The 25,784-nt window shown below is 51.9% G+C and overlaps 1 protein-coding gene across 1 annotated transcript; it reads right to left on the reverse strand.

The window, feature by feature from the left end:
* Positions 1-1,955: 1,955 nt before the first annotated feature.
* Positions 1,956-25,163, reverse strand: KDM8 (lysine demethylase 8). Its single transcript, XM_060078112.1, has 8 exons — positions 25,036-25,163; positions 15,711-16,206; positions 13,192-13,358; positions 11,922-12,054; positions 9,898-9,942; positions 3,867-4,016; positions 2,954-3,046; positions 1,956-2,861 (listed from the first exon to the last, which is right to left on the reverse strand). The coding sequence occupies exons 2-8, from the start codon at positions 16,176-16,178 to the stop codon at positions 2,697-2,699; spliced, it is 1,221 nt and encodes a 406-aa protein (XP_059934095.1). The 5' UTR covers positions 16,179-16,206; positions 25,036-25,163; the 3' UTR covers positions 1,956-2,696.
* Positions 25,164-25,784: the final 621 nt, after the last annotated feature.

The raw sequence follows: 25,784 nt of genomic DNA on the forward strand, positions 1-25,784 counted from the left end.
TTCCAGAGCGCTTGCCTGGCACTCAAGGTCTTTGTGATCTGCCCTGCCCGCCCCCGGGTACAGCCTGTCTCCCACCGCTCTGCCCTCCCACTGGTGCCCCAAGCGTGTCACTCCAGGAATTACTGGACCGGGGACACTCACTGCTCTTCCGGCCTCCAGTCTCCCCCTTCTGGGCTCTTCTCACAGGGCAGCGTGATCAGCCCTCGTCTCTCCTTGCTTAGCACCTTCATCCCTCCCCCCGCTGCCACAGTCCAGGCCCTGCCAACCCCACCTGCCCTCCCCATTCCCTCAGCGCCCTCTGCTCGTGCTGCAGCGGCCCCTTCCTCTCTCCCAAGGCCAAGTCTTTCCTGCCTCGGGGATGCTGCACCTGCTGCTGGGAGCACCTTCCTCAAGTCTCAGTGTCAGTTCTGGATTCCAGGTCCTTCAGGCTTCTACTCAGATGTCAGCTATGAAAGTCATGTCCCCAACCCCTCCCCTGCTGCCACATTCCACCGTCACCCTGTTCTCTTGCCTTCACGGCACTTATCACTACCCGCACTACTTATTTTATTGTCCGTCTCCTCTCTGGACCCCCCCAAGAGCACGAAACACAAGGAGGGCAGGGCCCCCATCCTGCTCGATGCTGCGCCCTGCCTGGCACAGGACTCGGGTGTTGAGCAGGCCTCTCTGCAGCTCCGGTGGCTGGGTGCCTGTACCTCCCCTTGGCCCTGCGAGCAGCTGGTTGACACCTTTCTTCTAAGCCGCCTTCAGTCCACACCCCTCAGAGCTGAAGCCAGCCCTCCAGCCGGGATACTAGCAACACGGGAGCCTTGCCCGGAGAGCAGATGAAGATTTCATCTTCCCATCTGACAAGGGACACTTGCTCGAGGCGGCCAGGCCTCAGTATGTTTTAATGAACCCTTCCTCTAGTCCCTAACTTTAGAACCACGACATTACAGATGAACCGCTTTTTGTCATCAGCGGCTCAGCAGGAGTGGGACCTGCCAGCTGGGATGGATGGGATCCTAAAGGCTGGGCCACCGTGGGAGCTGGAGCCGGGGAAGGAGTGGGTGTTATGCAGGCAGCCCTGGAGTTACGGCTCGTCTGCAGCCCGTCTGCTCACTGACGGCAAGCCTGTAGGCATGGTGGCATCCCTATTTTATGCCTGACTGCCTTCAGCGGCGTTGATATTTGCTATAAATTCTTCATATGAAAAATGAGGTAAATAACTATCAATAATGCTGGGTAGGGGAATAAACGACCTCACAAGCAATTGCTCAGAGCCCTCGATTCCTTTCTAAACAGCTCTCGTATTCGCCTGGCCTCCATGCCCGGCCCTGGCCCGGGCTCACCCACGGCGTCAGACCCACAGCCTCCCTGCAGCTTTGACCATCAGCCTCTCCTACTCCCTGCCAAGAATCAAACGTATGTTCTGATGATCTCTCTGCTCAAAATGCTGAAGCCCCAAGACCTACATGATAAGGTTCAGATTCCTTGGCCTGGTTACAGAGGACATTAGTAGCTAGTTTCAGCCGCCCATCAATGCTTCCCACCCCCCTTCTCATAGTAACTCAGGGGGGCCTGTGAGCCAGGCCCCGCCAATCAGGGCAGCCACTCCCTGCCCCACGGCATTGCCCCAGAATGGGCGAAGGTCCCAGGCCCAATGGTCAGAAACTTCCCTGAGGTTTCTGAGCTGTGGGTCAAGGTGCTGGGATCTGGAGTTGACCTGTTGGGGCCATCTTCTCCCCCCGGGGAGAAGACTACCTACAAGAGGGAAGAGACTGAAGCCAAGGTCAGACCAGCAGACATGAGGTGGCCACAGAGGGAGAGAGGCCTGGTGGGTAGAGGCATGGCCCTGGGCCACCTCCGCAGCTGTTCCTGCAGGTCTGTGACGCCCCTGCCCCCAGCATCCTTACCTGGTCAAAATTCAAACAGAACCACCCATGTTTTATACAAACAAAACAAAGGTGTTTATGGAAAGTCTGAAGCCTGGGCCTCTCTCCTGGCCTAAAACCCTCTTTCAGAGAGGAGTGGCCCCGGGCGATGGAGGCAGCAAGGGGCAGGAGGGCCGCCAGGTGGTTCCTGGCTGCTGGGAGCATGTGGAGTGGGAAATTCACCAAGCTAGCAGGGCTGTGCGCTTCTCTGAAGGCAGGTTACACTTCAGTAACCAAGACAGAAACTGCCCCAGGCCCCCACTGCCCAGCAGAGGCCTGAGCTGAGCAAGCCGGTAAGAACCCACCCCCGTGACCAGGCCATGGCCACCCCGCTCCAGAGCCTGCGGGCCATGGCTGTCCTGCCAGGCCAGGATTTACAACAGTAATAATCACGAAGACTGGTGACAGCGGCTGAGGTCTGTAGCGCAGCTCTGCCTACACCGCATCCCTAGAGCCCTCTGTGGTGAGGACTAGCACCGCCCTATTCTCCAGATGGAGACACACAGTGGAGTTCCTTACCCCACATCACACAGGGGTTAAGCGACAGGGCCAGCTTGAATCCAGGCAGCCAACCTCAGAGCCCAGGAGCTTCTGTGCGGGTTGTGGGCCGGGAATGTCCCTCTGGGATCCCACCCGCCTGCCTCTGCTGCCCACACTGGCCTGGGCACCCCTCGCCCTGCGTGTGCCAAGGCGAGGGAGTCCTCAGGCGCAGGCCGGGCCAGGCACAGGGCGGCGGATGTGTGACCACAAGCGCGTCTGCTTGCCGGGCACCCTCCTCTCGGGCTACGACCACCAGAAGCTGACCGAGAAGCTCAGGTCCAGAGCCCGCACGTAATGCCAGTACTTCACCGGGATGAAGAGGATCTCTCCCGGAGACAGGATGCAGGACAGGAATGGGGCCTCGGCAAACCTGGGGAACTTCTCCACGTCGGGATTCTCCACGTCAACCTGAGGAAAGCGAAGGAAGTCACTGGCCTGCTCTCAGAGACAGGGTGTGGAGGAGGGGAAACGGCAGGTCCCACCGGGTCCCCCAGGCCCACCTGGCTCGTGTTGTGAAGAAGGTGCGTGTCATGAGGATACAGGGCCTCTGACTCCTGCGGGGAGTACAGCCGGATGTATTTCCTGCCCATCACCTGCAAGGAAGAGCCGCCCTCCTCAGCAGGTGCCCGGCCGCCCCGGCTGCCCCGCGCCCAGCACACACGTCAGGTTAGGAGTCACTGCCTTCGCTACTGTTGCTAACAGGCACTCGACTGTGGCACCGCTGTTTCAGTGCTGTATGTTTATTACCTCTGAGCCTCAGCACAACCCTCCGAGTGGTCTATCCTTTCCCCCCCATTTTACGGGTGAGGATATGGAGGCACAGAGAGGTTAAGTGAATGGCTCACGTCCACAAGGCTGAGAAGCGGTCTGGCTCCCCGCCTCTCCGCTGCCTCTGGGGACTGGTCCCCGGGCTGGAAGAACACTCTCACTTGTCAAACCTCTCTGCCTGCGACGGAAGGTGATTTTATAACAGGTGCCCCTCCCCTTACAACACACACACGCACGCGCGCGCGCTGCTCTGTCTGGGTCTCAGTAAAACTACCCACTGGCTGAGCAGCTTCCCCGTATTTGGAGAGAGGGTTCTGGCAGGAGAAGCTGGCCTGGTTCTGATGGACGGCAGGGGAGAGGCATCCGTCAGGGCACTTGCTCCGTCCGGAGATGGCGCCCGGCCCTGCTCTGCCCTCAGGAGGCGTCTGGGAACCCAGACGATGCAGGAGCCATGTCTGGAAGCCGCCCCGACCAGGCAGAGGGGCCACCCCTGAGGCCTGGTACCTTTCGTTTCTCTGTGTTCACTTCTGTCCACATCCCTGTCAGTGGTTCATCTCTTTAGTGTTTAAATGTGGACAATGCGGCCAGGCCGTGTGTGGCTGGGCCAGGAGGAGGGGGAAGGCCGATGTTTTGAGCAGCTCCAACCTGGGCTAGGAAGTTCTGCTGGGGATCCTGGTGAAGCGGGGAGACGGTGCCTTGGGGACCGAACCAGGCGTTGATGGTGATCTCCTCTTCCTCCCCGGTGCCCAGGCAGCAGTAATCGGGGATGCTGATGTCCTGCTTCAGCCCCGGGATCTGTAGGGTCGGAGCAGACGTGGAGGGTTAAGACCAGGCCTGTGGCACACAGCAGCCTAGAAGTCCACTGACTCTCCCGGAAGGCCGATACACACTGTCTTCTTGTGTAATAATATGACTGTAGCCACATTTTACTGTACAGGAGTTTAAAAATCAATTTTAAAAAGTAAATACATAATTGCTAGGGAAGGGTTATAATTTTATTTTCAGATTTATTTCCATGGCATATGCATTTTAGCTTTGTTTCCTTTTCTTAAAAACCTGATACCACTGCTTTGTACCTAAAAATAAACCAGCTTGCAATTTTCTAATTTTAGAACATCAAATTAAAGAAAAACAAAAAGAAAATGGGACTGAGCAGTTAATGAAATCTATGGAAGGGAAGATTTTCCAAAATTTACTAATGGTAAAGCAATCACAGTTGGTACATTTAAGATAAGTTACTTAATACAAAGATGGGGAGTAAAATGGAAAACATTTGAACTGTCGTAAAGGAAGGTTAATGCAGAGAGTGCATGCAAAATAATAAGGAAAAATAATAAGGATCCCAATACATAAGGTATACAAATAAGAAAAGGACAAAAACCAGATCATACATAAAGATGAATTAGATATAAAGAAGGGTTTCAGTCTCATTAGCAATAAACGTCATCATTTCCCACTGATCAAATTAGCAGAAGTTGAAAAAGTGGTAACACAGTGGTGGTGAGGATGTGGTAAAGGGGGCACCCTCATGCCAGGCTGCTGGTGGCATCAAGCGATGTGGTCAGGACTTCCCTGGTGGCGCAGTGGTTAAGAATCCGCCTGCCAATGCAGGGGACACGGGTTCGAGCCCTGGTCCAGGAAGATCTCACATGCTGCGGAGCAACTAAGCCCGTGCGCCACAACTACTGAGCCTGCGCTCTAGAGCCCACGAGCCACAACTACTGAAGCCCACGCACCTAGAGCCCGTGCTCTGCCACAACAGAAGCCACTGCAGTGAGAAGCCCGTGCACCACAGCAAAGAGTAGCCCCCGCTTGCCGCAACTAGAGAAAGCCCACGGGCAGCAACGAAGACTCAATGCAGCCAAAAACAAATGAACAAACAAACAAATAGATAAAAATTGGGTTAAAAAAATTAAAAAAGCGACGTGGTCAAGTGTGGAAGTCTTAAAACCATTCATGAACTTTGACCCAGTTGGAAGTGAGCTTGTGCTGCTCCTTTCTGTGGCGGCATCAGGGGCCTCCGGGAGGCTGTGAAGTTAGGGCTCCCGGGGAAGGACGAGGGCTGTACGAGGAGGTGAGGGCTGTACGAGGAGGTGCGGTCAGCTCACCTGCCCTGGCACCGTCAGTGACCATCTCTAATGAGATGGACAGGTTCTTCTTCGATTTATGATGGGGTTGCGTCCCGATAAACCCACCATAACTTGAAAATATCAGAAGCTGAAAATACGTTTGATGCACCTAACCTACTGGACCTCACTGCTGAGCCTGGCTTGCCTTACACGTGCTCAGAACACTTACATCAGCCTACAACTGGGCAAAATCATTGAACACAAACTCTATTTTATGATAAAGTGTTGACTACCTCACCCAATTTATTGGATACCGTACTGAAAGCAAAAACCAGAATGTTATCTGGGTACAGAGTGGCTGCGACTGTATCCATTGTTTCCCCTCCTGATCGTGTGATGTACTGGGAGACCCAGCCCAGCATCACGAGAGAGTATCGTAAACACACCACTAGCCCAGGAAAAAAGCCAGATTCAAAATTCAAAGTACAGTTTCTACTGAACGCATATCACTTCGGCACCACTATAAGGTTGAAGAATCCTAAGTTGGGGACCACCTTATACTTTAAAACGGCAACTACCGTGAGTCCCCTCGTGTTTTCTTGTGCCCCACGCCTCCTCACTTCCCGACCAGACCTGCAGAAGGCAGCTCCAGGGCTCCACTCCCAGGGCCGGTGAGGAATCCAGCCGCCCTGAGGGAGGGGCTGGAGCTGCCTTCTGCAGGTCTGGTCGGGAAGTGGCTTCAGCCAGGGTGAGTGGTTTCTTCACTCTGAGACTCTGGTTCTTTCCAAATGAGGCCAGTCCACCACAGCCCTGCCAAGCCCCCAACCCCCAAGACTTGCCTGCTCTGCTGCAAATGCTCGGAGGCTTTGGGAAACTTAAGTTTGGTTCCCAAAAGGTTGCAAAGGGGACCTACTATGCTAGTTTACTCAGGTATTTCAGAGTGAGCTCTCTGGTCTGAAGGGACACCTGCAGGTGGACTGGCCATTACTTTAGTGGAACAATCGCAGGGGGCGGCCGGAATGTTCTCCCTGCGGGGAGCGTGGGCTGTTCCGTACTTTTAAGAGTCTGTCTCCAACTGCCCATGTAGAAATGCGGAAATGCTGCTGTGTCCACTGCTTTGGGCTGACAGAGAAGTTCACAGTCTGCGGTGCCCTGTCCTGTGGGGTTCCTCAGTGAGGGGCGAGATGCCAAAGGCCTCTGGAAACTGCCTGCTTCTCCCCTGCCAGGCTCGCTGTCACACCACACAGTTTCTGGCTGGGATTACACCAGACTCCAGCCCTGTGGGATGCTGAGAAGCTGCCTGGTTCCTGATGACATCATCAGGTTTCCTGAGAGGTGACTGGTTGACCAGACGGTGTCAGCAGAGCCACTGGCCAAGGATTCAGAGACGCCAAGAGGAGAAACCATCTTAGATGTGACTGATACTTGAAGGCAGACCAAGCACAGTGGCCAAAATCTTCTGAAACACAGGGTCGCTGGGAGGGGAGTCAGTAAGAGGTTTTGGATGGGGCGACCCTGAGCTTCGTGCAGGCAGAGAAGGCCCCAGAAGCCATGCAGAGGCTGGCAGGCCAGGTGGTCCCTCTGCGCTGCATGACAGCCCCAGGGCTTCAGTAGTCCCCAAGGTAGTTTGACAGCAGATGAGAAAAACCATTTCTGGGGTCCCGAGACAAACGCCTTCAGAGTCTTCGACCGTCATAAAAATAATCATGTACTTTGCCTTCTACTTCTAAATGTGCTTCCTCGTGTTCTAGTAAAATGGAAATTGGCTGCTCCAGGACAGGGAGCCAAGCTGACCTGTGGCTTCCAGGGGCCCTGGGAGGCCGAGCCCCACTATGACTGAGGCCAAGAGATAGGACAGGCCGGTCTCTTGAGATCACGTGGTAGGGGCCTGATCAACTTGAATCCCCCTTTTCTTCACTTAGCAAGAGAGGACAGGGCTCAGGACCCACGAGTCCTCACGTGGGGAAGCCTGGGCAAGAGGACACAGCCCACCCGGCCCCATCACCTCCTGCCCCCCTGTAACTTTGAACCTGCAGCTCCCGAAGGCTGGCACAGCCCCAACTGGGGCCCCCCGGTCAGGACAGGGACTCCAGCTTCCCACTGGCTGTGGTCCCGACCCCGAATGACCCAGGTCTTCCCTGTTCAGGGCACACACCCAGCCCCTGACCTCGCCTCCCGGACAGCATTGCCTGCTCTGGGCAGCTGTGGCGTCAGGCCTGGCCAAGACCACATCTGCCAAGTCCCCCTGGATGCCTCAGCTCCATCTAACGAGTGGTTCGGGTCCCAGACCTAGGCATCTTCCTGGGCTGCTCCCTTTCCCTCGATCTCTGCACGCCCACCACGTTGGGTGCCAGCAGCTCACACCCGTCCTAACCCCGTCTCTCCACGCACGGCGTCGGCTCTCCCTGGACCGCTGCAGCAGTGGTCTCCCTGCTTCCACACCTGTCACTTCAACGCCTCCCCAGACAGTGCCACAGCCATCCTGGAAATACTTCCCTTCACATTAAGAAAACCATCCTTCTTCCAGCCCTGATCTCCCTCTCAGGCCCCATCTGCCACTTCCCTCCCTTTCATGCGCTCGGCTCCGGCCACGCTGAACTCTCCTGCCCCTTGAAGGTGAAAGTTCACACCTGTTGCTCTCCCAGCTGGCGTGGCGCTTGTCATGTCCTTTTAGACACGAGAAGAAAATAAAATGGCAAGTTGATGACAGGGATAAAATACCCACAATGCTTATGGTTGACAACTAGCTTGCATCCAGAACATATATAAAGGATTCCTAAAATTCAAAATAAGAAGACCAACCACCCAATAAAAAAAAAAATGGGCAAAATATTTGCCATGTGGCTGGGTACCTACTGCTCATCTTTTGGGCTGTTGCTCAGACATTACCTCCCCAAGACCCCTTCCCTGACTATCGGATGGAAAGACCCCTTGCCCTGCCCAGCCTCCTCTGTAGGGTACACTTTTCCTTTCCTTCAAGGCGCTCATTACCATCAGATACGTGTGTTTTTCAGGGCCACAGGGCAGGAGAGCGACTGTCCCTGCGTCCCCAGGGCAGGGTTCAGCGCCGGTGCACAGGGGCCTACAAAGCAGCCGTCTCCCGCCCATCACCAGGGTCACAGTCCCGGCCACCCCCCAAGTACAGAGCGAAGAGGAAAGCGGGGGATGAGGCAAGGGGTGGACGGAAAGCCCAACTGTCCGGTCATTCCCCAGGGTGAGCCCTCCTCTGAGCGTTTCGGCATCCTAACTGCACGGCTTTGAAAGCGCAGGATGCAATCTGATTCACGCTACACTTCACTTTGTTCTGTTTTGTTTGCATTTGAAAACAAAGTCTCTGTTCTTCTTGTTATGAGGACTATACATACTCATTATAGATGATTTGGAAACTGCACAGAAGAGAGGGAGGGACCCCCTCACCCTCTCGCCCCCGAAGACAATCCCTGTTCACCTTCTGCGGCCTTTCTTCCTGTCCTTTGCCAACTCAGCTACGGCCATCCTGCACATCACTGCACAGCCCCATTTCCTCACTCCCCACGAGCCAGGCGGTCCCGGTTCCCGCCACCGCTTCCCCAGCTCTGCCATCTGGCGGCTACGGGCCCCACCTGACGCAGGTCTGGGTGACGGGTGACGCTGGTGCCATTGGTCTGGGTGCAGCCCAGGATGGACCCTGCACCTCTAAAAGCCAGGATGCTGGCGCTGTCTGGGCCACACCTGGACAGTCTCAGGGGAGCATGTGTGATGGAGAGAGAGCTAGCGCAGCCTGCCACGGTCCCTCTTCTTCCCCTGGGTGCTCTCCTTGCATCCGCTGGCGCCCCTGTTGGATTCTCCTGGGAATACCACCTCGGAATGTGAACCCTCGGCTCACAAACGTCCCAGGGCTCCTTGCTGTCTTGGCCTGGCCTTCAAGGCCCTCCCAGCTTGGCCCCAGCCTCCCTCTTCGGCTTCCCGCTCTGCTTTCCTGACCAAACCCTCTCACGCTGATGGACGCGCCCAGCACGTGGGGTTTGTTCTGCCCTCCGACCCTGGCTCATGAGGCGCCTCTCCCTGGGACTGGCCTCGGCCTCGAGCTCTGCTCCTCCCCTCAGCTCCAGCCCACAGCCCCCTCCTCTTTCAGTCTCCACCAGTTCGTCCTGAGGGTCCTCCATCCAGCCAGTCAGGGTACCCAGAGGAGTGGAACCCGGGCCCTGCCACAGCGCACAGGCCCAGGTGCGGGGAGCCTGCCTCGTGAGCAGACGACTGAAAGGTGGTCAGGCGGCTCCAGGCCCTGCCCAGGGAACTCTGTGAGTCCAGGTCAGCGGCCACTCGCTCCTTCTGGGTCAGGTCAGAGCCTGCCGCCCTCACCTGGGGGACCTGTTCCTCGGTTCTGACCACACTCAGGCTGTAGACTCCATCCCCCGGGGGCCATCCTAGGGCCTGCTCCGCTCCCCTGCTGCCCGCTGGCGAGTAGGGCACAGGTAGAGGCACAGGGGCCTCCCTGCTCACCGCAGGGGGCAATGCCACTGGGGAGCAAATGAGGCTGCGACCCCTTTCCAACCCTCCGGGGCCAGCGCCCAGGAAGGGAGGTGGGAGGTGGTGAGAGGGTGAAGGGTAGAGGGGCTCAGACTTACCTGGTCAAAGAGCTGGTGCTGAGCAAGGTACCCGACGTCCTTCGGCTACTCCATGGGAGAAAGACCAGAGGGGACACAGAAAAGCCCTGTTAGTCGTGGGACACCTCCTCAGAGCTGCCCGTGTGGCTGGCTCTCAGCACCCTGCCCTAGGCGTCACCTGGAGGGCCCTCCTCTCTGGCCTGCTTGGTCCCCCTCCTCCAACCCGGGGGCAAATGTGATCCCTCGCCAGCCAGCAAGACTGGGCTGATGGGGGGACTCAGGATCTGGCCCTGCCTCTGCCCTGAGTAAGTCACCCTGAGCCCCGGGGCTCAGTTTTCTCACATGAAACATGAAGGGGCTGTACACACATAAGGATTTTTTTTTTAATAAAAATGGAATCATACAATATGTATTACTGTGAAGTCTGCTTTTTTCATTTAATGATATATCATGACTACCTCTTCAGGTCAATACATGCATATGTGGCTCATTCTTTTGATGGATGCATGTTTTATAGACAGGATGCATCATTATTCATTCAACCATCCCCCTGCTGGTGGACATTAAGGTGATTCTGCCGCGGTGTTTCAACAAACAGCGGAATGCTCTGGTCCTGATGTTTACATGCTTCCAAGAGGAGAACAATGCAGTCAGGGAGTACGTGGATTTTAAATCTCAATAGCTTCTGCCACATTGTTTTCCCAAACGTTACATCATTTACACTCTCACCAGCAGTTAATGTGAGAGTCCACTTTCCTACATCTGCCTGCACTGGAGATGATCATTTTGTGAAAATTTCTACCAATCAGATGAGTGAAAAGATCAGTGCTTTACAAACTGGGCTCCCTGACGCTCAGGGGTTCTTTGAAGATGCCCGAGGGCCTCTGAAAGGGTCAGATGGGGGCGGGGCAGATGGGACGCTGGGCACCACTGACCCCAACTGAGGCCAGAGTGGCCAACAGGTATCAGGAAGAGGAAGACACCCAGGGCCCTCACTGTTAAGAAATGACAAAATGGTGTAGCTGCTTTGGAAGACAATCTGGCAGCTCCTCTGGCAGTTACACACAGAGTTACCATCTGACCCAGCAATTCCACTCCTCGTATACACCTAAGAGAAATGGAATCACATGTCCGCACAAAAATGTGTACGTGAATGTTCACAGCAGCATTTTTCATACCAGCCAAAAAGTGGACACAACCCAAATGGCCATCCACTGAGGAATGGACAAACAAGATGTGGTCTATCCATCAAAGGGATAGTATTCGGCCATACAAAGGCACGGAGGACTGGTACGTGCTACGACAGAGATGAACCCTGAAAACATTATGCTAAACAGAAGAAGCCAGACACAGGTCGTCACATATTATATGATTCCAATTATGTGAAATGTCCAGAATTGGCAAATCCATGGAAACAGAAAGCAGATTCGTGGTTCCCTGGGGATGGGGGAAGGGGAAGGGGATATGGGAAGTGACTACTAATGAGTACGGCGTTTCTTTGGGGTGATGAGAATGTTCTAGAATTAGATAGTGGTGATGGTTGCACAATCTGGTGAATATACCAAAACCCACTAAATTGTAACCAAAAAAACCCAAACAAACAAAAAAACCCTCCAAAAAACAAAGGGCCTGAAATGGGAACATATGTCCCGCCTGCCTTTCTCATGCTGGCCAGCCTACTGACCACAGGCCCTTAAAGAATGGCTTCTTGGGGCTTCCCTGGTGGCGCAGTGGTTGAGAGTCCGCCTGCCGATGCAGGGGACACGGGTTTGTGCCCTGGTCTGGGAGGATCCCACATGCCGTGGAGCGGCTGGGCCCGTGAGCCATGGCCGCTGAGCCTGCGCATCCGGAGTCTGTGCTCCGCAACGGGAGAGGCCACAACAGTGAGAGGCCCGCGTACCGCAAAAAAAAAAAAAAAAAAAAAAAAAAAAGAATGGCTTCTTGACTCCTCCAAAACCTCCCCTGGCAACACATGGAAGTTATTTGCCCAAATGTAATGCGTTCCCTCCCTCCTAAGTATTAGAGGAAGGAGTCAAACGACACACCTCATTCCTGATGTACTTGCTGATGAACTCATCCACAGTCATGAGCGTCTGGGACCACTCCTCGTCCGTGTACCTGGAACCGACCTCTACTGGGACAGTGCGGCAGCCAGCAATTTCTTGGATGTACTCCAGACTATTCGGAAAACAGGGATTGGCATTGCCATCGTATGCTAACACCCGTTGGGTGCCCTGCTAAATGTGCTACTCTGGTCTCCTTTCATTGGCACAAATGCTCACGAGGTGGAGGAAGACCCCACTTCACTGCTGAGGAGACACAGGTGCAAGAGAGGCGAGGTCACCTGCCCACCTGGCACTGGGCAGCTTTGCAGATACAACCTATGAATCTGGTTCTTGCTGGGCAGCTCTATTTCCCTGCTTGCCTAGCGCCTTTCAACTTCTCTCTTTGCTCGCCCTGTCACAAGCAGAGAGATCTTCTTTGGGCCAGTGGAGGACAGTGCAGGGTGGTGAGGGGCCTGGGTCCTCAGCTCCAGTGGCCTGGTGCCGAGTCCAGCCCTGCCTGTCACCCACCAGGGGACCTGTGGCAAGTCCCTTTGCCTCTCTGAGCCCTTGTTCCCCGTTTACAAACTGTGGGTGATGACAGTGCCCATCACACAGGAACCAGGGAGGGGACAATGAGGGAAGACATGGCATGTACCCGCCTTGCGTGGTCAAGCACGCAAATCTCAGCGGGAACCACTCCCTCCACAAAACCAGTGCCACAAGACAGGCTGGCTCCATCCACCTGCCTGAGACATGCCTCCTCATTTCAAAACTAGGCATGGCTGTGGCATCATGGCTACTGTCCAGCTGCCTGATCTGACCTTTCCACCATGAACCTGAGGAGGGACTGGAAACAGACATGAGGAGAGAATAAACACAGGAGCCCTCGGAGGCCACGCAGAGGGGGTGGGGCTGTCTTGGGTTCTTATTTCTACTCTCAAGGCTCAGGGACCCCTAAGAAACTCCACAGAATTCCTGAGATCCTGCAAAACTGCATAATGGACTTAACATTGGACTTCCAAGACGCACTCCTTAAAAACTGCTTAGGGCCGGCAAGCTGTAGAAGGTAAGAATCTTATAACCTCTGGCATCGCTTCAGAGCACTGTGCCTTTAATGCGTGTTTAACCCCTCGGCCGTCCATCTCACTTCACTGCCAATGAAGTGTCTGTGGGGCTGTATTCACTTGGGGATGATGGGAGGAGGAATCTGGGGGTCTCTGGAGATGCTAAATTGGGAAGAGGAACCACACCGCCCTCAGCAGACACCCACCTCCACTTCTTCATGCACGGCCAGTGGTTGGCCACACCTTCCAAGATCACAGGCCTCCCTGGATCCAAAAAATGCTTCCTGAAATATTGGAGGGATGGACAGTGAAGCCGGGGCACCGTTATTTCTGACGTCATATCTGGAATCGGAACGTGGTCATTCCTTGCTTTCTGTTCAAAATTAAGACAAAACAAGATGGCAACAACTGCAGAAAGGCCAAAATTCGAGGCATTCCACTAGGAATTTGCATCAATGGTAGTAAGACAGCTGAGATGTCATTAGTAACAATAATTAACAGTTAACATTTATTGTCAGTTTTACTGCTGCTACTGCAACTACTGACGTTTCACAATATCAAGATTTTTTTTTCTCTACCGGTTCATTTAAAATGTTTGTTTAATTATAAAACTAATATATTGCTTTTATAGAGGAAAACTTACTATCCCAAACTCCACCATCTAACCTACAAGGATTCTTCTCATTGCTGTATGTTCCTTTCCCACTTCGTTCACACATATGCATCTCTGATCCACTCTAAGATTCACGATGAATAAGCAACTCTGCCTCTTCTGTCCAATAATTTCTCCAAAGTAGTTTCCATGCTGCCACTCAGTCCTTGCAATGGCTTGAGTGGCTGCCTCATCATTTACTTAACCATCTCCCAGCTGAGGGACCTGAACAAGTTACTGTCTCTGAGCCCGTTTCCCCACGCGTTAAACCCCACTGGGTGACGAGACCTCACATGTAAAGCACCCAGCACTGCCGCCTGGCACCTGTCGCCTCCCTCGGCTCCCGCTGCTGGACCCCAAGCCCGTTCTCAACACTCATGCAGTGGCGGCAGCGACAGCTAACATTCTTCCCTGCAGGTGATGTGCGAGGCCTTGTATTTGCCTCTTCTTTTCTCGCTGTCCCCAAAGTAGACTTTTACTTCCCTGTACTCCCTTGTCAGACAGGCCTTCCCTGACCACCCTGTCTGAAGCAGCCTCCCCACCTTTCTCACCATCTGGGAGAAGACATTCTTTTACAGCCTCACTAGAATGTCAGCTCCAGGATGGCGTCTGGACCATGCCCTTGGTTCCTGGCACATCTGGGCCACCGCTGGGGCTCAGTAAGGCTGCTGAGCAAAGCCCCTCCTGCAGGTAGGGGAACGGGGGTGGCACAGGCAGCGGGGGGTGGCGCAGGAATGTGAACCCAGGCAGCTGCCTTCAGAGCCTGAGCTTCCACCCCCTTAACCATATACACTGCCCCAGACCACGAACACCACCTTGGCCATGAAGCCACCGCCATATCCCTTGGGACAGCCCTGGCCTGGGCAAGGGTGGGTGCAACCCCTGGGTCCAAGGGGACAGATATTTGTCCCTTGATCTGCATGTCTGCCCGACCCTCTGAAAGGTACACCAACACCCCATGCCCTTGGCCCTGTGGCACCCTTAGCAACACTGGGTGTTGTGTAAAATCTCATTTGATAGTTTCAGAGCCAAGAACGGCTGCTTTTTTTGTTTGTTTGTTTAAACTAGAGGTGAGGTTGAACATTTCCCACATGTTCGTTTAACAGATCTGCTTCCTCCTTGTGAACAGTCTGTTCGTGTGTCTGGTCTTTCTACTTCCTGGGGCCCAGTTTTTCTTTTCCCCTGTTGATTTGTATAATTCTTATACAATAAAGATCTCTCCTCTCTGACAGCTTTGCTGCAAATTTCTCTTCCCTGTTTATGGGCTCACTTTTTATTTCAGTTACATGTATGGTGTATTTATGACATCCATTTGCATTATTCTTATAGAAAAATAATACTCACTGTAGGGAATTCTGAAAACAAGAAAATATTTAGGAAAATGTCGAAAACACCCCGTAACTCCCTTACCCAGTGTCCAGTACAGTCTCGGCCCTTTTTTTCTGGGGGTCAGCACTCTGCTATTTTACAGATAAGGAAACTGAGGCTCAGAGGAGGTGACTGACTTGTCCAGAGGTACTGTGAGTGGGTCCGTGTGTCAGTGCTGAGATGTGAAGCCTGAGGAAACCACCCTCAGTGTCTGTGGGGTATTCTCTGGCACATGCACTTAAATACCAGTGAGGACATGGTCAAGTATCTAAAGGGCAGGACCGATTAGTCATGTGAGTTGTAGAATCTCATCCAAACTCAGCAGCACAAAGACAGAGGCAGCCAGGAAAGTGGGTGACACCTCAACCAAGGGGCCAGGAAGAAGCTGAAAGAGAAGGGCTCTCGCTGGCTGCAGGCCTCGGCCACACAATCCCTCTGAGCCATTTCTCTCAGGAACCACAAAGCTTTTACCCTCCTGCTCTCCCCAGGGGGCACTGCTTTTGCACAAACTGGGAAAAAAAAAATTGAGACAAGAGGCTGTTCCATTTCCAAATCAATGGAGATGCCATTTTTCAACCCGAGGGGTCAGCATGCCAGGGGCTTCACCCCAGGGGAGAGCTGACCTGTGACTTCTAGGAAAACAGAGCTGATGGATTTTGTTGGGTGCGGTCAGTGGCGGTTGCCCACCCCCCTGCCCCCGGATACCTTTATGCCAAGCGGCTCCTGGCTCGGGCCGGGGGCGGGCCTTTTTCCAGAGAGCAGGTGCTTCTGGAGGACGGCAGTGACTTTAAGGAGGATGTCCCCAAGGATGGCCGCCCCCATCAGCAGGCCCATGTCGCAGGCTTTCAGGGCGGCGGCCACGGAGGCAGTGTCCCCAGGCGGCGCACACAGACACACGGCTTTCAGGAGGCAGCTGAAGGAGTACACTCGCCGCCAGTCCTTGTCCACGTGCTGCCAGGGCCCCGTGTTGAGCTTCTCCCAGGAGTAGTCGAGCAGCGCCTCGCAGGTCTGCAGACACTCTTGCCTCCTGTCCCCGTAGAAGAGCTCGGCGGCTTCCTGCAGCAGCATCACCACGCTGCCCTCCACCTTCTCTCCCAGCTCCAGCTTCAGCTCCTCTTTCGTGCGGGGCAGGAGTGCCCAGAGGGCCTCCCAGAGCGCGCCCGGCCCCGCCATCGGCCCAGCCGGCTCCGTCCGATGAGTGCTGGGGGGGAAAGTAAGTTACAGCAAAACACCACGTTGTATGCCTACATATTTGCAGTTCTACATTTTCATAAAATAAGACTGGGGGAAAACAAGCTAGATCTGTGATGACATCCAGTGGCCAAAATGTCAACCACTGAAATTTTAAATATATATAAACTATTTTCCTAAAAAAAGAGAGAGACCGAGAGAGAGACCATGCACAGACCTGGTCCCCTACAGGTTACCAAGGCTTCCGGACTTGTCCCATGTAACACACATCTCATCTGCACTGATTCTTCAACAATGGTCTTCTCTGCCCTGTGAGGGCACCTGTGAGGGCAGGGTCCCTATCTGTCTGGTGTCACCACTGCATCTTCAGGGCCTGGCGTAACACCAGGCACACAGTGGGCACCGGACCCATATTTGTTCAGAGAGTAACATGTATTGTTCTCGTCTGGAATGCCTCCAACACCCCTCTTCTCTGGCAAACTCCTATCCAACCTTTAAGGCCCATCTTAAATGATCCCCTATGTGAAGCCTGCCAAGATTCTCTGAGAGTGTTTTGGGTTTGAGTAGCCCTTGAGCTTCTTGCAGAGTCAAGCTCATAGTAGGCACTCAATTAAGACTACCGAAGGAATGAGATCTTAACATCTCTGGAGGAAACCTGGAAATAGGTAAATCCTATACAAAAAGGTTTATCACAGTTGGTGCCTTCAGTGACTTTAGCCTGGACATTATATATAGATGGCAGGCCAATCTCTAGGAATAAGTACTAATATGTTAATAGGTTCTACTGCTCACAACTTATGGTGATTTATTTGCACTACAGTGTTGTAGGTATTATACTAACAGCTGCTATATGCCCTATATCATTTGATACTAAGAAATAGGGACCATCATGCTTTTTGCAGAGACTGCGCTACGCTGGGGGTCAACAAACTTTATCTGTAAAGGGCCAGATATCAAATATTTTAGCCTTTGCAGGCCATACAGTCACTTTTGATACTACTCTGTCACCATAGTGTGAAAGCAGCTTTATACAGTATGTAAACAAATGGGCACGGTATGTCCCAATAAAACTTTATCTACAAAAACAAACTCTTGCTTTAAGCTCACCAAAGCCCATTCCATCTTCTTCCTGGGCACACAGGTAGACTCCATTTCTCATTTGCAATTAGATGTGACCACGGCAGCATGTTCCAGCTAATGAATGGAAGTGACATATACCCCTTCCAGGCCTGGTCCATAAACACTTCCTGTATGATCCTCCACACTTTCCCTATCCACTGGCTGGAAGCTAAAGACTCTGAGGCCTTAAGGGATGGCAGAGCCATAAGATAGCCCCCCAACTAGGAATATCCATGCTGGAATGCTTCCGGAGCAAAAAATAAACTTGTATTGTGTTTAGCCACTACAGTGTTGATGATGCTTGTTGTAGCAGTTATCCTGCCCTGAATGAAGCAATAACTTCCTTCTATTATTGAGGAAACAGATGGCAGAGAACGTAGTAGAGGGTATTTGTTGAGTTCTGGTGGCTCAGAATCCTCTTCTCTTTCTTGACAACATACCTCCATCTCCTTTTGAGCAATTCCATCATACCCACTGAGATCAGTCTGGTGGGATGTTGCCAAGGGGTGGGTATGTGACCCAAGCTAGACAATGAGTTGCCTCCTTTGAATTTGAACTTTAAGTAGGTCAACTTGACCAGAGGTAGCTGACATTTCATTTTGTCCTAGCGGCAGTTTCTGGACCAGACTATTCTTGCTAGGGTCTCACAATTATTGTCTGCAATTCCTAGGATGCACTTTAGTTCTTGTCTTTTCCAAGCCCAGTTCTCCAGCTTTCCGTCGATTCTGTGGGCCCCACAGTCGCCCAAGAAATTTCCTCTTGCTTATGTCAACCAGGGTTTCTGTGGTTAATAATAGAAGAACCTTATTGGACCCTTAAGAGTAACTGACACTCAAGAGCCACTGGTGGGTGGTGAAGGCAAGAACGAAGACCTGCCTGTGATAAAGCCCCGTCACACGCTCCACTTCTTGTGAGGGAAGCAAGTCACCCTAGGGTGCAAGAGAGCCCAATGATCCCTGCTTGCTGTTATGAACACTCTTTTCTAACCCCCTTAAGTATGGGCAAGACCTGTAATTTGAGTGGTAGGCAGAATAACATCCCCCAAAGATGTCCACATCCTAATCCCCAGAACCTGTGAGTATGTTACCTAACATGGCAAAAGGGACTTTGCAGATGTGATGAAGAATAAGGGCTGTGAGACAGGATTATACTGGATTATCTGCTGGCCCCAACCTAACACAGGAGTCCTTGAAAGGATCTTTCCTGGCTAAAGTCAGAGTCAGAGGGAGACGTGATTACAGAATTGTTAGACAGTGCAAAGTTGCCAGCTCTGAAGATGGAGGAAGGGGGTCCCAAACCAAGGAATGTGGGTGGTCTCTAGAAGCTGGAAAAGGCAAGGAAATGGATTACCCCCTAGAGCTTCCAGAAGGGAATGCAGCCCTGCTGAGACCTTGATTTTAGTTCCATGTTTAACTTCTAACCTATAGAACTGTAAGCTAGTAAATTTTTATTGTTTTAAGCCATCACGTTTGTGATAATTTGTTATAGCAGCAATAGAAAACTATTGTTACTTGCCTCTAACCAACAGGTGTGTAGGTTTGGTTATGTGTAGCTATTTACTTTTTGGTCTAAGATGGCAAAAGTGATGAGATGCCACTTCTGGGATCAATCAGGTCACATAAGACTGGAACTTCCATCTTGCTGGCAGACTCTCTCTACTGCCTTCTTGGTTTGCATGCATCGATGAAGCAAGTGGCCCTGTTGGAGGGGCCCATGTGGCAAAGAACTGAGGGTGGCTTAGAGCCAACAGCAAGCTAGGAACTGAGGGCCTCAGTCCAGCAGCCCTCCAGGAACTGAATTTTGCCAACAACCACAGGCACTTAGATCCTTGTCCAGTTGAGCCTTCAGAAGAGAGCTCAGCCCTGACACCATAACTGGAGCCTTGTGAGAGACCCTGATGTAGATGACCCAGCTAAACCCTGTCCAGACTCCCAACCCACAGAAACAGAGATAATACGTGTGTGTTGTTTTACAGTCGCTAAATTTATGGTGGTGTGTTACACAGCAATAGATAATAAACACTCCTACCAGATTTCCTGGACATGCTGGGACTCCATCTATAACTCACACCAAAGAAGAGGAGGAGAAAGCATGGTTCCCTTTAGCTCTAATATGTGTGACGACATTAGCAGTAGATACAGAAACAAAGATGTGTGAAGGATGCTAGAGATATGGTCCCTGAGGGTGCGCTGGGCAAGCCATTCCTATTGCTGGGCCCCATTTCAGCTCACTCCCCACCAGTTCAGGAATATTCAGTATTCAGCAGACAGAATACTTGCTTCATTTCACCCTCACAATGACCCTACAAAGCTGATAAAGTACTTACAAAGCATTTGCTGTAAAGCCAGGAATGCTCCAAGCACTTTATATATACTCTTAATTCTTACAGAAACTCTAAGTATTATCATCTCCATCTTACAGATAAGGAAGCTAAAGCAGAGAAGTTAAACATGTCCCAAAGCAATTCAGCTAATAAGAGATGGAGCAGAAATTTAAAACTCAGGCAGTCTAGCTCACAAATCCATGATCTTATAAATGAGGGACCAGAGCCACAAGATCACAAGCCAGCACACGATGAAGCTGCACATCTGGGTTAACTCTCAAGAACACTCTGAGGAAGGAATTATTATTCTCCCCATTCTACAGATGAGAAAATCCTATCACTTCACATAAGAAAAGGGTGTACCTTTCTCGCTTGTTATTATTTTTGAGGTGCCTCTTCCTGGGCCTGTCCTAAAGTAAGTGCAGTAATTCAGAGTTTTCCTCAGTTCTGCAGTCTATCCCCAGCACCACTTTCGAATTGTATTTGTTCCTTACCATACTGTGAAGTGGACAGGGGTGTATGTGATCATTTCCCCTGCAACCCCACCCTCCTATTTTGCTGATGAGAAAACTAAAGTCCAGAAAAAATGAAGTGACTTGACCGAAACACACCACCACAGTCAATCGATTGTGCAGAGACAGAACTTAGATTATGCTCAACCTCAGTGCCCTTTCGTATGTGCCACGTCAGTGCTCCATGTTTTGGGGGTTTTGTTTTTTTTTTTGCTGTGCCACGCGGTTTGTGGGATCTTAGCTCCCAGAACAGGGATCAAAACCAGGGTCCTGCCGTGAAAGCGCGGAGTTCTAACCACTGGACTGCCAGGGAAATCCCAATGCTCCATGTTTTATGTACATTATCTAACATATCCCTCACAATTCTACAGTGTGAGGTTTTACAGATGAATGAAGTGAGAGTTGGGAGATAAGCAATTTGTCCAAAACTTTACAGTAAGTAGCAGTGTCCACTCAGACACTCTTCATGTTTGGGCATGAGGACTGCAACAGCTTTTGGAGCTTTAGATCCCAGCTCAGTCCCTGGTTCACAATGGATATCCTTCCCAGCTGGCTTACTGCATGACAGGACTCAGAGAGCCTGAGTGGCCTGGCCCAAGCCCGCCAGGATGATTTCTATCTCCAGCCTCCTAGAAGATTCATAAATGTCTTGTGTTGGTCTCGTTAAGAGCTTCACAGTGCAGGGCTTCCCTGGTGGCGCAGTAGTTAAGAATCCGCCTGCCAATGCAGGGGACATAGGTTCGAGCCCTGCTCCGGGAAGATCCCACATGCCGCAGAGCAACTAAGCCCGTGCACCACAACTACTGAGCCTGTGCTGTAGAGCCCACGAGCCACAACTACTGAGCCCACGTGCTGCATCTACTGAAGCCCGCGCACCCTAGAGCCTTTGCTCTGCAACAAGAAGCCCACGCACCTCAACGAAGAGTAGCCCCCGCTCGCCACAACTAGAGAATGCCTGCGAGCAGCAACGAAGACCCAACACAGCCAAAAATAATAAATAAATATAAATAAATTTATTAAAAAATACTATACTAATATCAATAAAAATAATAATATATTAAAAAAAAAAAGAGCTTCACAGTGCAGCCTTCCAGCATGGTCTTATCCACTAGCCACATGCAGAACAGCACGTGGACCCACCAACTGGCCTTCCTGGGTGGCCTCAGTGCTCATCCTGAGTGTCTCACATGAGTCTCATAAAGCAATTTCGAAAAATCTCACCTTGAGCGTGCAAAAGGCCTCAGAGGCCTCATGTTCTGGCTTCTCACAAAGGTCTACAAAAAGGCCTCCCAGAAGATGACTTATTTGCCTTAATATAAAAATGGCTTCTGCTGGGGCCTATGTACCAACTTTGTAAATTGGTCTCTTGGTGGTCTTAGAAAATAGCCTCCTGGAGGGTTTCAAATGGGCTATAAACTAGTTCCCTGGGATGCAGATTTTAACCTTTGTAAACTGGCCTCCCAGGGTGACCTTACAAAATAGTCCCTTGCAAAGCTAGCAAAGGCCTTACAAAGCCAGCTTCTAAGGTGGCCTCACGTGCTGTTTTGCAAAGACCTCCCAAGGTGGTCTCTGTTTGGTTTTCATAAACTAGCCTGGTAAGGTGGCTGATGTGCTGCTTCGCCAGTTGGCTGAGGGGAGGGCCTCAGGTTGATGGCCATGTGGACCAGCCTTCTGGGAGAGAGGGCCTCAAACTAGCTGTACAGAACAGCCTCTTCGTGGCCACATAAAATAGCCTGAGTAATTTATTTTGAATCCAGAGTTCCTCAGTGAACGTCTTACAACAAAGCCTTCAGAGAGACTTATGCTGACGCTGCACGACACAGCCTTCCAGAGGTGGGAGCTTTCGGGATGGCTGTGAGTTCATTTTCAAAATGGTTTTACAGGTTGCCTCTGTGTTAGCCACCTGAAATGGCCCTGCGCATCTCACCATTGATCTTAAACACTAGCCTCCCAGGGGGGCCTTACAATAGCAGCCTGTAGCAACCTGGTGAGCGGCCATGCTGGCCACCATCCGTCTGAGCAGTCTTTTTTTTTTTTTTTTGTGGTACGCGGGCCTCTCACTGTCGTGGCCTCTCCCGTTGCGGAGCACAGGCTGCGGACGCGCAGGCTCAGCGGCCACAGCTCACGGGCCCAGCCGCTCCGTGGCATGTGGGATCTTCCCGGACTGGGGCACGAACCCGCGTCCCCTGCATCGGCAGGCAGACTCTCAACCACTGCGCCACCAGGGAAGCCCCTGAGCAGTCTTATGTATGGCTTGGTTCCATCAGCCTCCCAGAATCTTTCATAATTTGGCCTTTTAAATAGTTGCTGAATCAAACAGCCTTCCGAGGAGAAGCCACATCGTGTTACATAAAAGTCTTCCAAAGTGGCCTCATGACCTGTTTTAAAAACTGGCTTCATTACATATTGGGCCCTCATCTGAGGGCCAGGTGAAACCTGGACTTTGTCTTAGTTGTACAAACCTATCTTCCATGATTCCTGTTAGCCGTCTGAAATGGCCTTATAGGAGCAAGGTCCTTCCCTGGCTGGGTGTACCTTCTTGTCAGCGGTGTGAAACAATCTTCCAGAGGAGCTGGCCTCGTGTGGGCTGTAAGCAGCAGCCTTCAACCAACCAACCAGTTGATACGGCCTTCCAGTGAAGGTCAGGTAGAGGCTACATTACGCTGCCTTTCTCAATGGCCTCACGTCCAGGCTTTACAAATCAGGCTTCCAGCATTCCCCACACATTAGTCTGATAGAAAGGTTTCTTGAATTGTATCAAGCAATTTTCTGGAGTAAGGTATCAGCCTGAGTAGCCTCATGGCCTGGCTTTACTGATTTGCTTCCCAGAGTTCCTCATTGAATTGTCTTTTTTTAATAAAAGGTTGTATTAAACGAACGAGGCTTCCAGAGGAGGGAATCAAGGGTAAACTGTGTGAACAGTCTTTCAGAGTGGGACTGCAAACTGGCCTTTACATTGGCTTCCCAGAGCTCCACGTAAAAGGGATAAGCAAGTTGCATAAACAGCCTTCTGGTAGGTATAGGTGGATTAAGTACAGAATTTATCATACAAACCAGGATGCTATATATAAGCCTTTTATTTATTTAGCTTGGTAAAATATACATTTTTCTTTTGCAAAATTTTTTACTCTCATCATTTTTGCCAATGTTTTTTTTTTTCACTGTTTGGAACTGCCATTTCTGCACGTAGGAATTTCATCTTACACAAGTTGAATACTGGAAGTACTAATAGTAGCTTTCAGGGACAAATCATAAACTGGCATTATTCCAGGCACATTGAGACCCATGGTCCCCATAATCACAGGCCATATGAAAAAGCCTAAGTGCCCTTGTATCCTCACTTTAAAGTCAAGTCTCCTAGGGCTAGAAAGGTATTGGCCTTAAAAGACTTGTTGGTTACATAAGGCTTTTTGAAGGGGGTGAAGGTAGAGGTGAATTGCCTTTTATAAAAGGTTGTATTAAATGAACAAACCTTCCAGAGGAAGGTCTTGTGTCCTGAGTGGTCGTGTGTCCTGGCTTTGTAAACTGACCTTCCAGAGTGCCACCTGCCTGTACTGGTCTCATGACATGAGACAGCTTCCACAGGAAGCTCAGGTACAGGCTGCATAGAATTGCTCTCGGTGGACTGTCTTGTCTTCTTATGTAAAGGACTGTTTGTTGGCATAGGAAATAATCTTGAAAAAGGGGTCAGACCAAGGTTGTATGAGCTAACCTCTCAGAGTGGCTTTTGTCTTGGCTTTATAAACCAGCCTAATGTGAACTCCATAAACGGCTTCTTGCTGGTCACGTTAAACACCAAGAAGCCAAGTACAGGCTGTATACAACAGCCCGACTCAGGTCCTGACTTCCATGAATTCACTATCCAGATAGAGGGCATTATGTAAGCTGGCCTTTGGTAGGCTGTTAGTTAACAGCCCAAGTGGGTTCCTGACGTTTATAAAATCAAGCCTTCTAGGAAGCCACCGCAGTCATCCCACAATTCTCTTAATTTATCTTTAAAACTCTAAAAGCGCCTCCCAGAATACATCGGCCTCAATCTGGCTTTCTGGGACTAGGCTGCCCAGTCTTGTAACGAGCAGACAGGATCGGGCTTGGGCCGTCGGTGTGGCCCCAACACCTGCCCACCTCCTGCCCCTGGATTTACTCCAAACTTTTTGAGCACGGTGACCCATCTTTGCTCAGAATTAACCCCTATCGAGTTAGACACCCCCCCTCCTCCAGGCGGCCACATGCACAGGGCCCACCGGGTCCCCCAGGACGAGCGGGCTGGGCGGGCTCTACGTAACCCACCAACCCTCCACCCCGAGGTCTCACACCTTTTCCCTCCCCGGCGCCTCCCCCGGGGCTTCATTTCCCTTGGTCCACATTTGGGGCCCAATGGTTTAAGCGTGCCCAGTCGGCCTAGCTCCAGATCGACAAACGGCGACTGGCTCGGGAGGGTCAGCCGGCAACCACCTGCCGCTACAAACACGGCGGAAATCGGAAGCCTCGCAAGGGCATTAGAGTCGCAACAACGCGACACCAAGAACCGCGCAGGGACACGACAACCTGGTCTCACGCACGCGCAAAAAGAAATGACTGCCTTAAGAAGTGCACCACGCACGCGCAGGGCCTTCCTCCTACCCCTGGAGGCGCTGGAGTTGAACGGCTAAACTGCGTTCTCAGAGCGCATGCGCTACCCCCGGTTCTTGCCCCACCCTGCAACACCCGGCTCAGTTTCGCTGCTTTGAAGGGCCGCCCTGGGCTTTCCAAAGCGCACGCGCGAGACCGTCCTTTCCTGCTTCGCCCCTTCACGCTACGCCTGCGCAGTCCTCCCCTCTCAGCCCGGCCTCCCCGCTTCTAAGGAGCCAGAGCTGCCCCGCCCTCTCGAGTTGCTCAAACTCACCTGTCTCGAGTTTGGACAGTGTCGAGTCGTCGGAGGCCGGCGACGACTTTTCCTTCTGGACCGAATACTCCGGCTGTCTCCGAGTAGTCAGAAGCTTGCCCGAGGAGTATCGATCACCAAGGCGTGCCTAGAGGAGCGCCGAGTGATCGATGCCGTGGCCCCGCCCCGCCCCATTTAAAAGCCGGAGGGTGGAGCTACAGCCTAGGCTTGGGCTTTTGCCTCGGTTTCTCCTTCCAAGTAGGTAACACCTGCGACTGCCTCTGTAACGATAACTGTGTACAAGGCAGCGTCACATCTACCGTTTTATCTGATCGTACGAGTAGGATTATTCTCTCTGTTTTACAGGGCGGTAAATCGAGGCTCAGTGAGATAAAGTGGTCGAATACTCGTACTTTCAGAAAGTCGCATATCCTGACTTTTCGAAGTTCACCCCCAAGTGCTGCATCCACGGCCTGTGGGAGTGAGGAGGACTCAGGGTTTCAGTGCGGAGTGGCAGGCGAGGGGTCAGAGTCCTTACTTCTCCCACTGCTAGCTTGATGCTGAGTGGTGTGGGCGTCACTGGGGGTTTTGGTTTTGAGCACACTCCCCATGGTCTCCAAGGACTAGGCCCTTTGAAGCATTGAACAGAGGCGATAGAAAGTTCTGCTCATACTGCGGTTGGAATCCAAGTGGAAATAGGAAGGGAATTTATTTACTGGTGTTAAAGAAAAATTTATTTGTGACATTTGTTAAAGACGGTAAGGCAGACT

The sequence above is a fragment of the Mesoplodon densirostris genome, chromosome 16, assembly GCF_025265405.1.
Source record: "Mesoplodon densirostris isolate mMesDen1 chromosome 16, mMesDen1 primary haplotype, whole genome shotgun sequence".
Taxonomy (NCBI): Eukaryota; Metazoa; Chordata; class Mammalia; order Artiodactyla; family Ziphiidae; genus Mesoplodon; species Mesoplodon densirostris.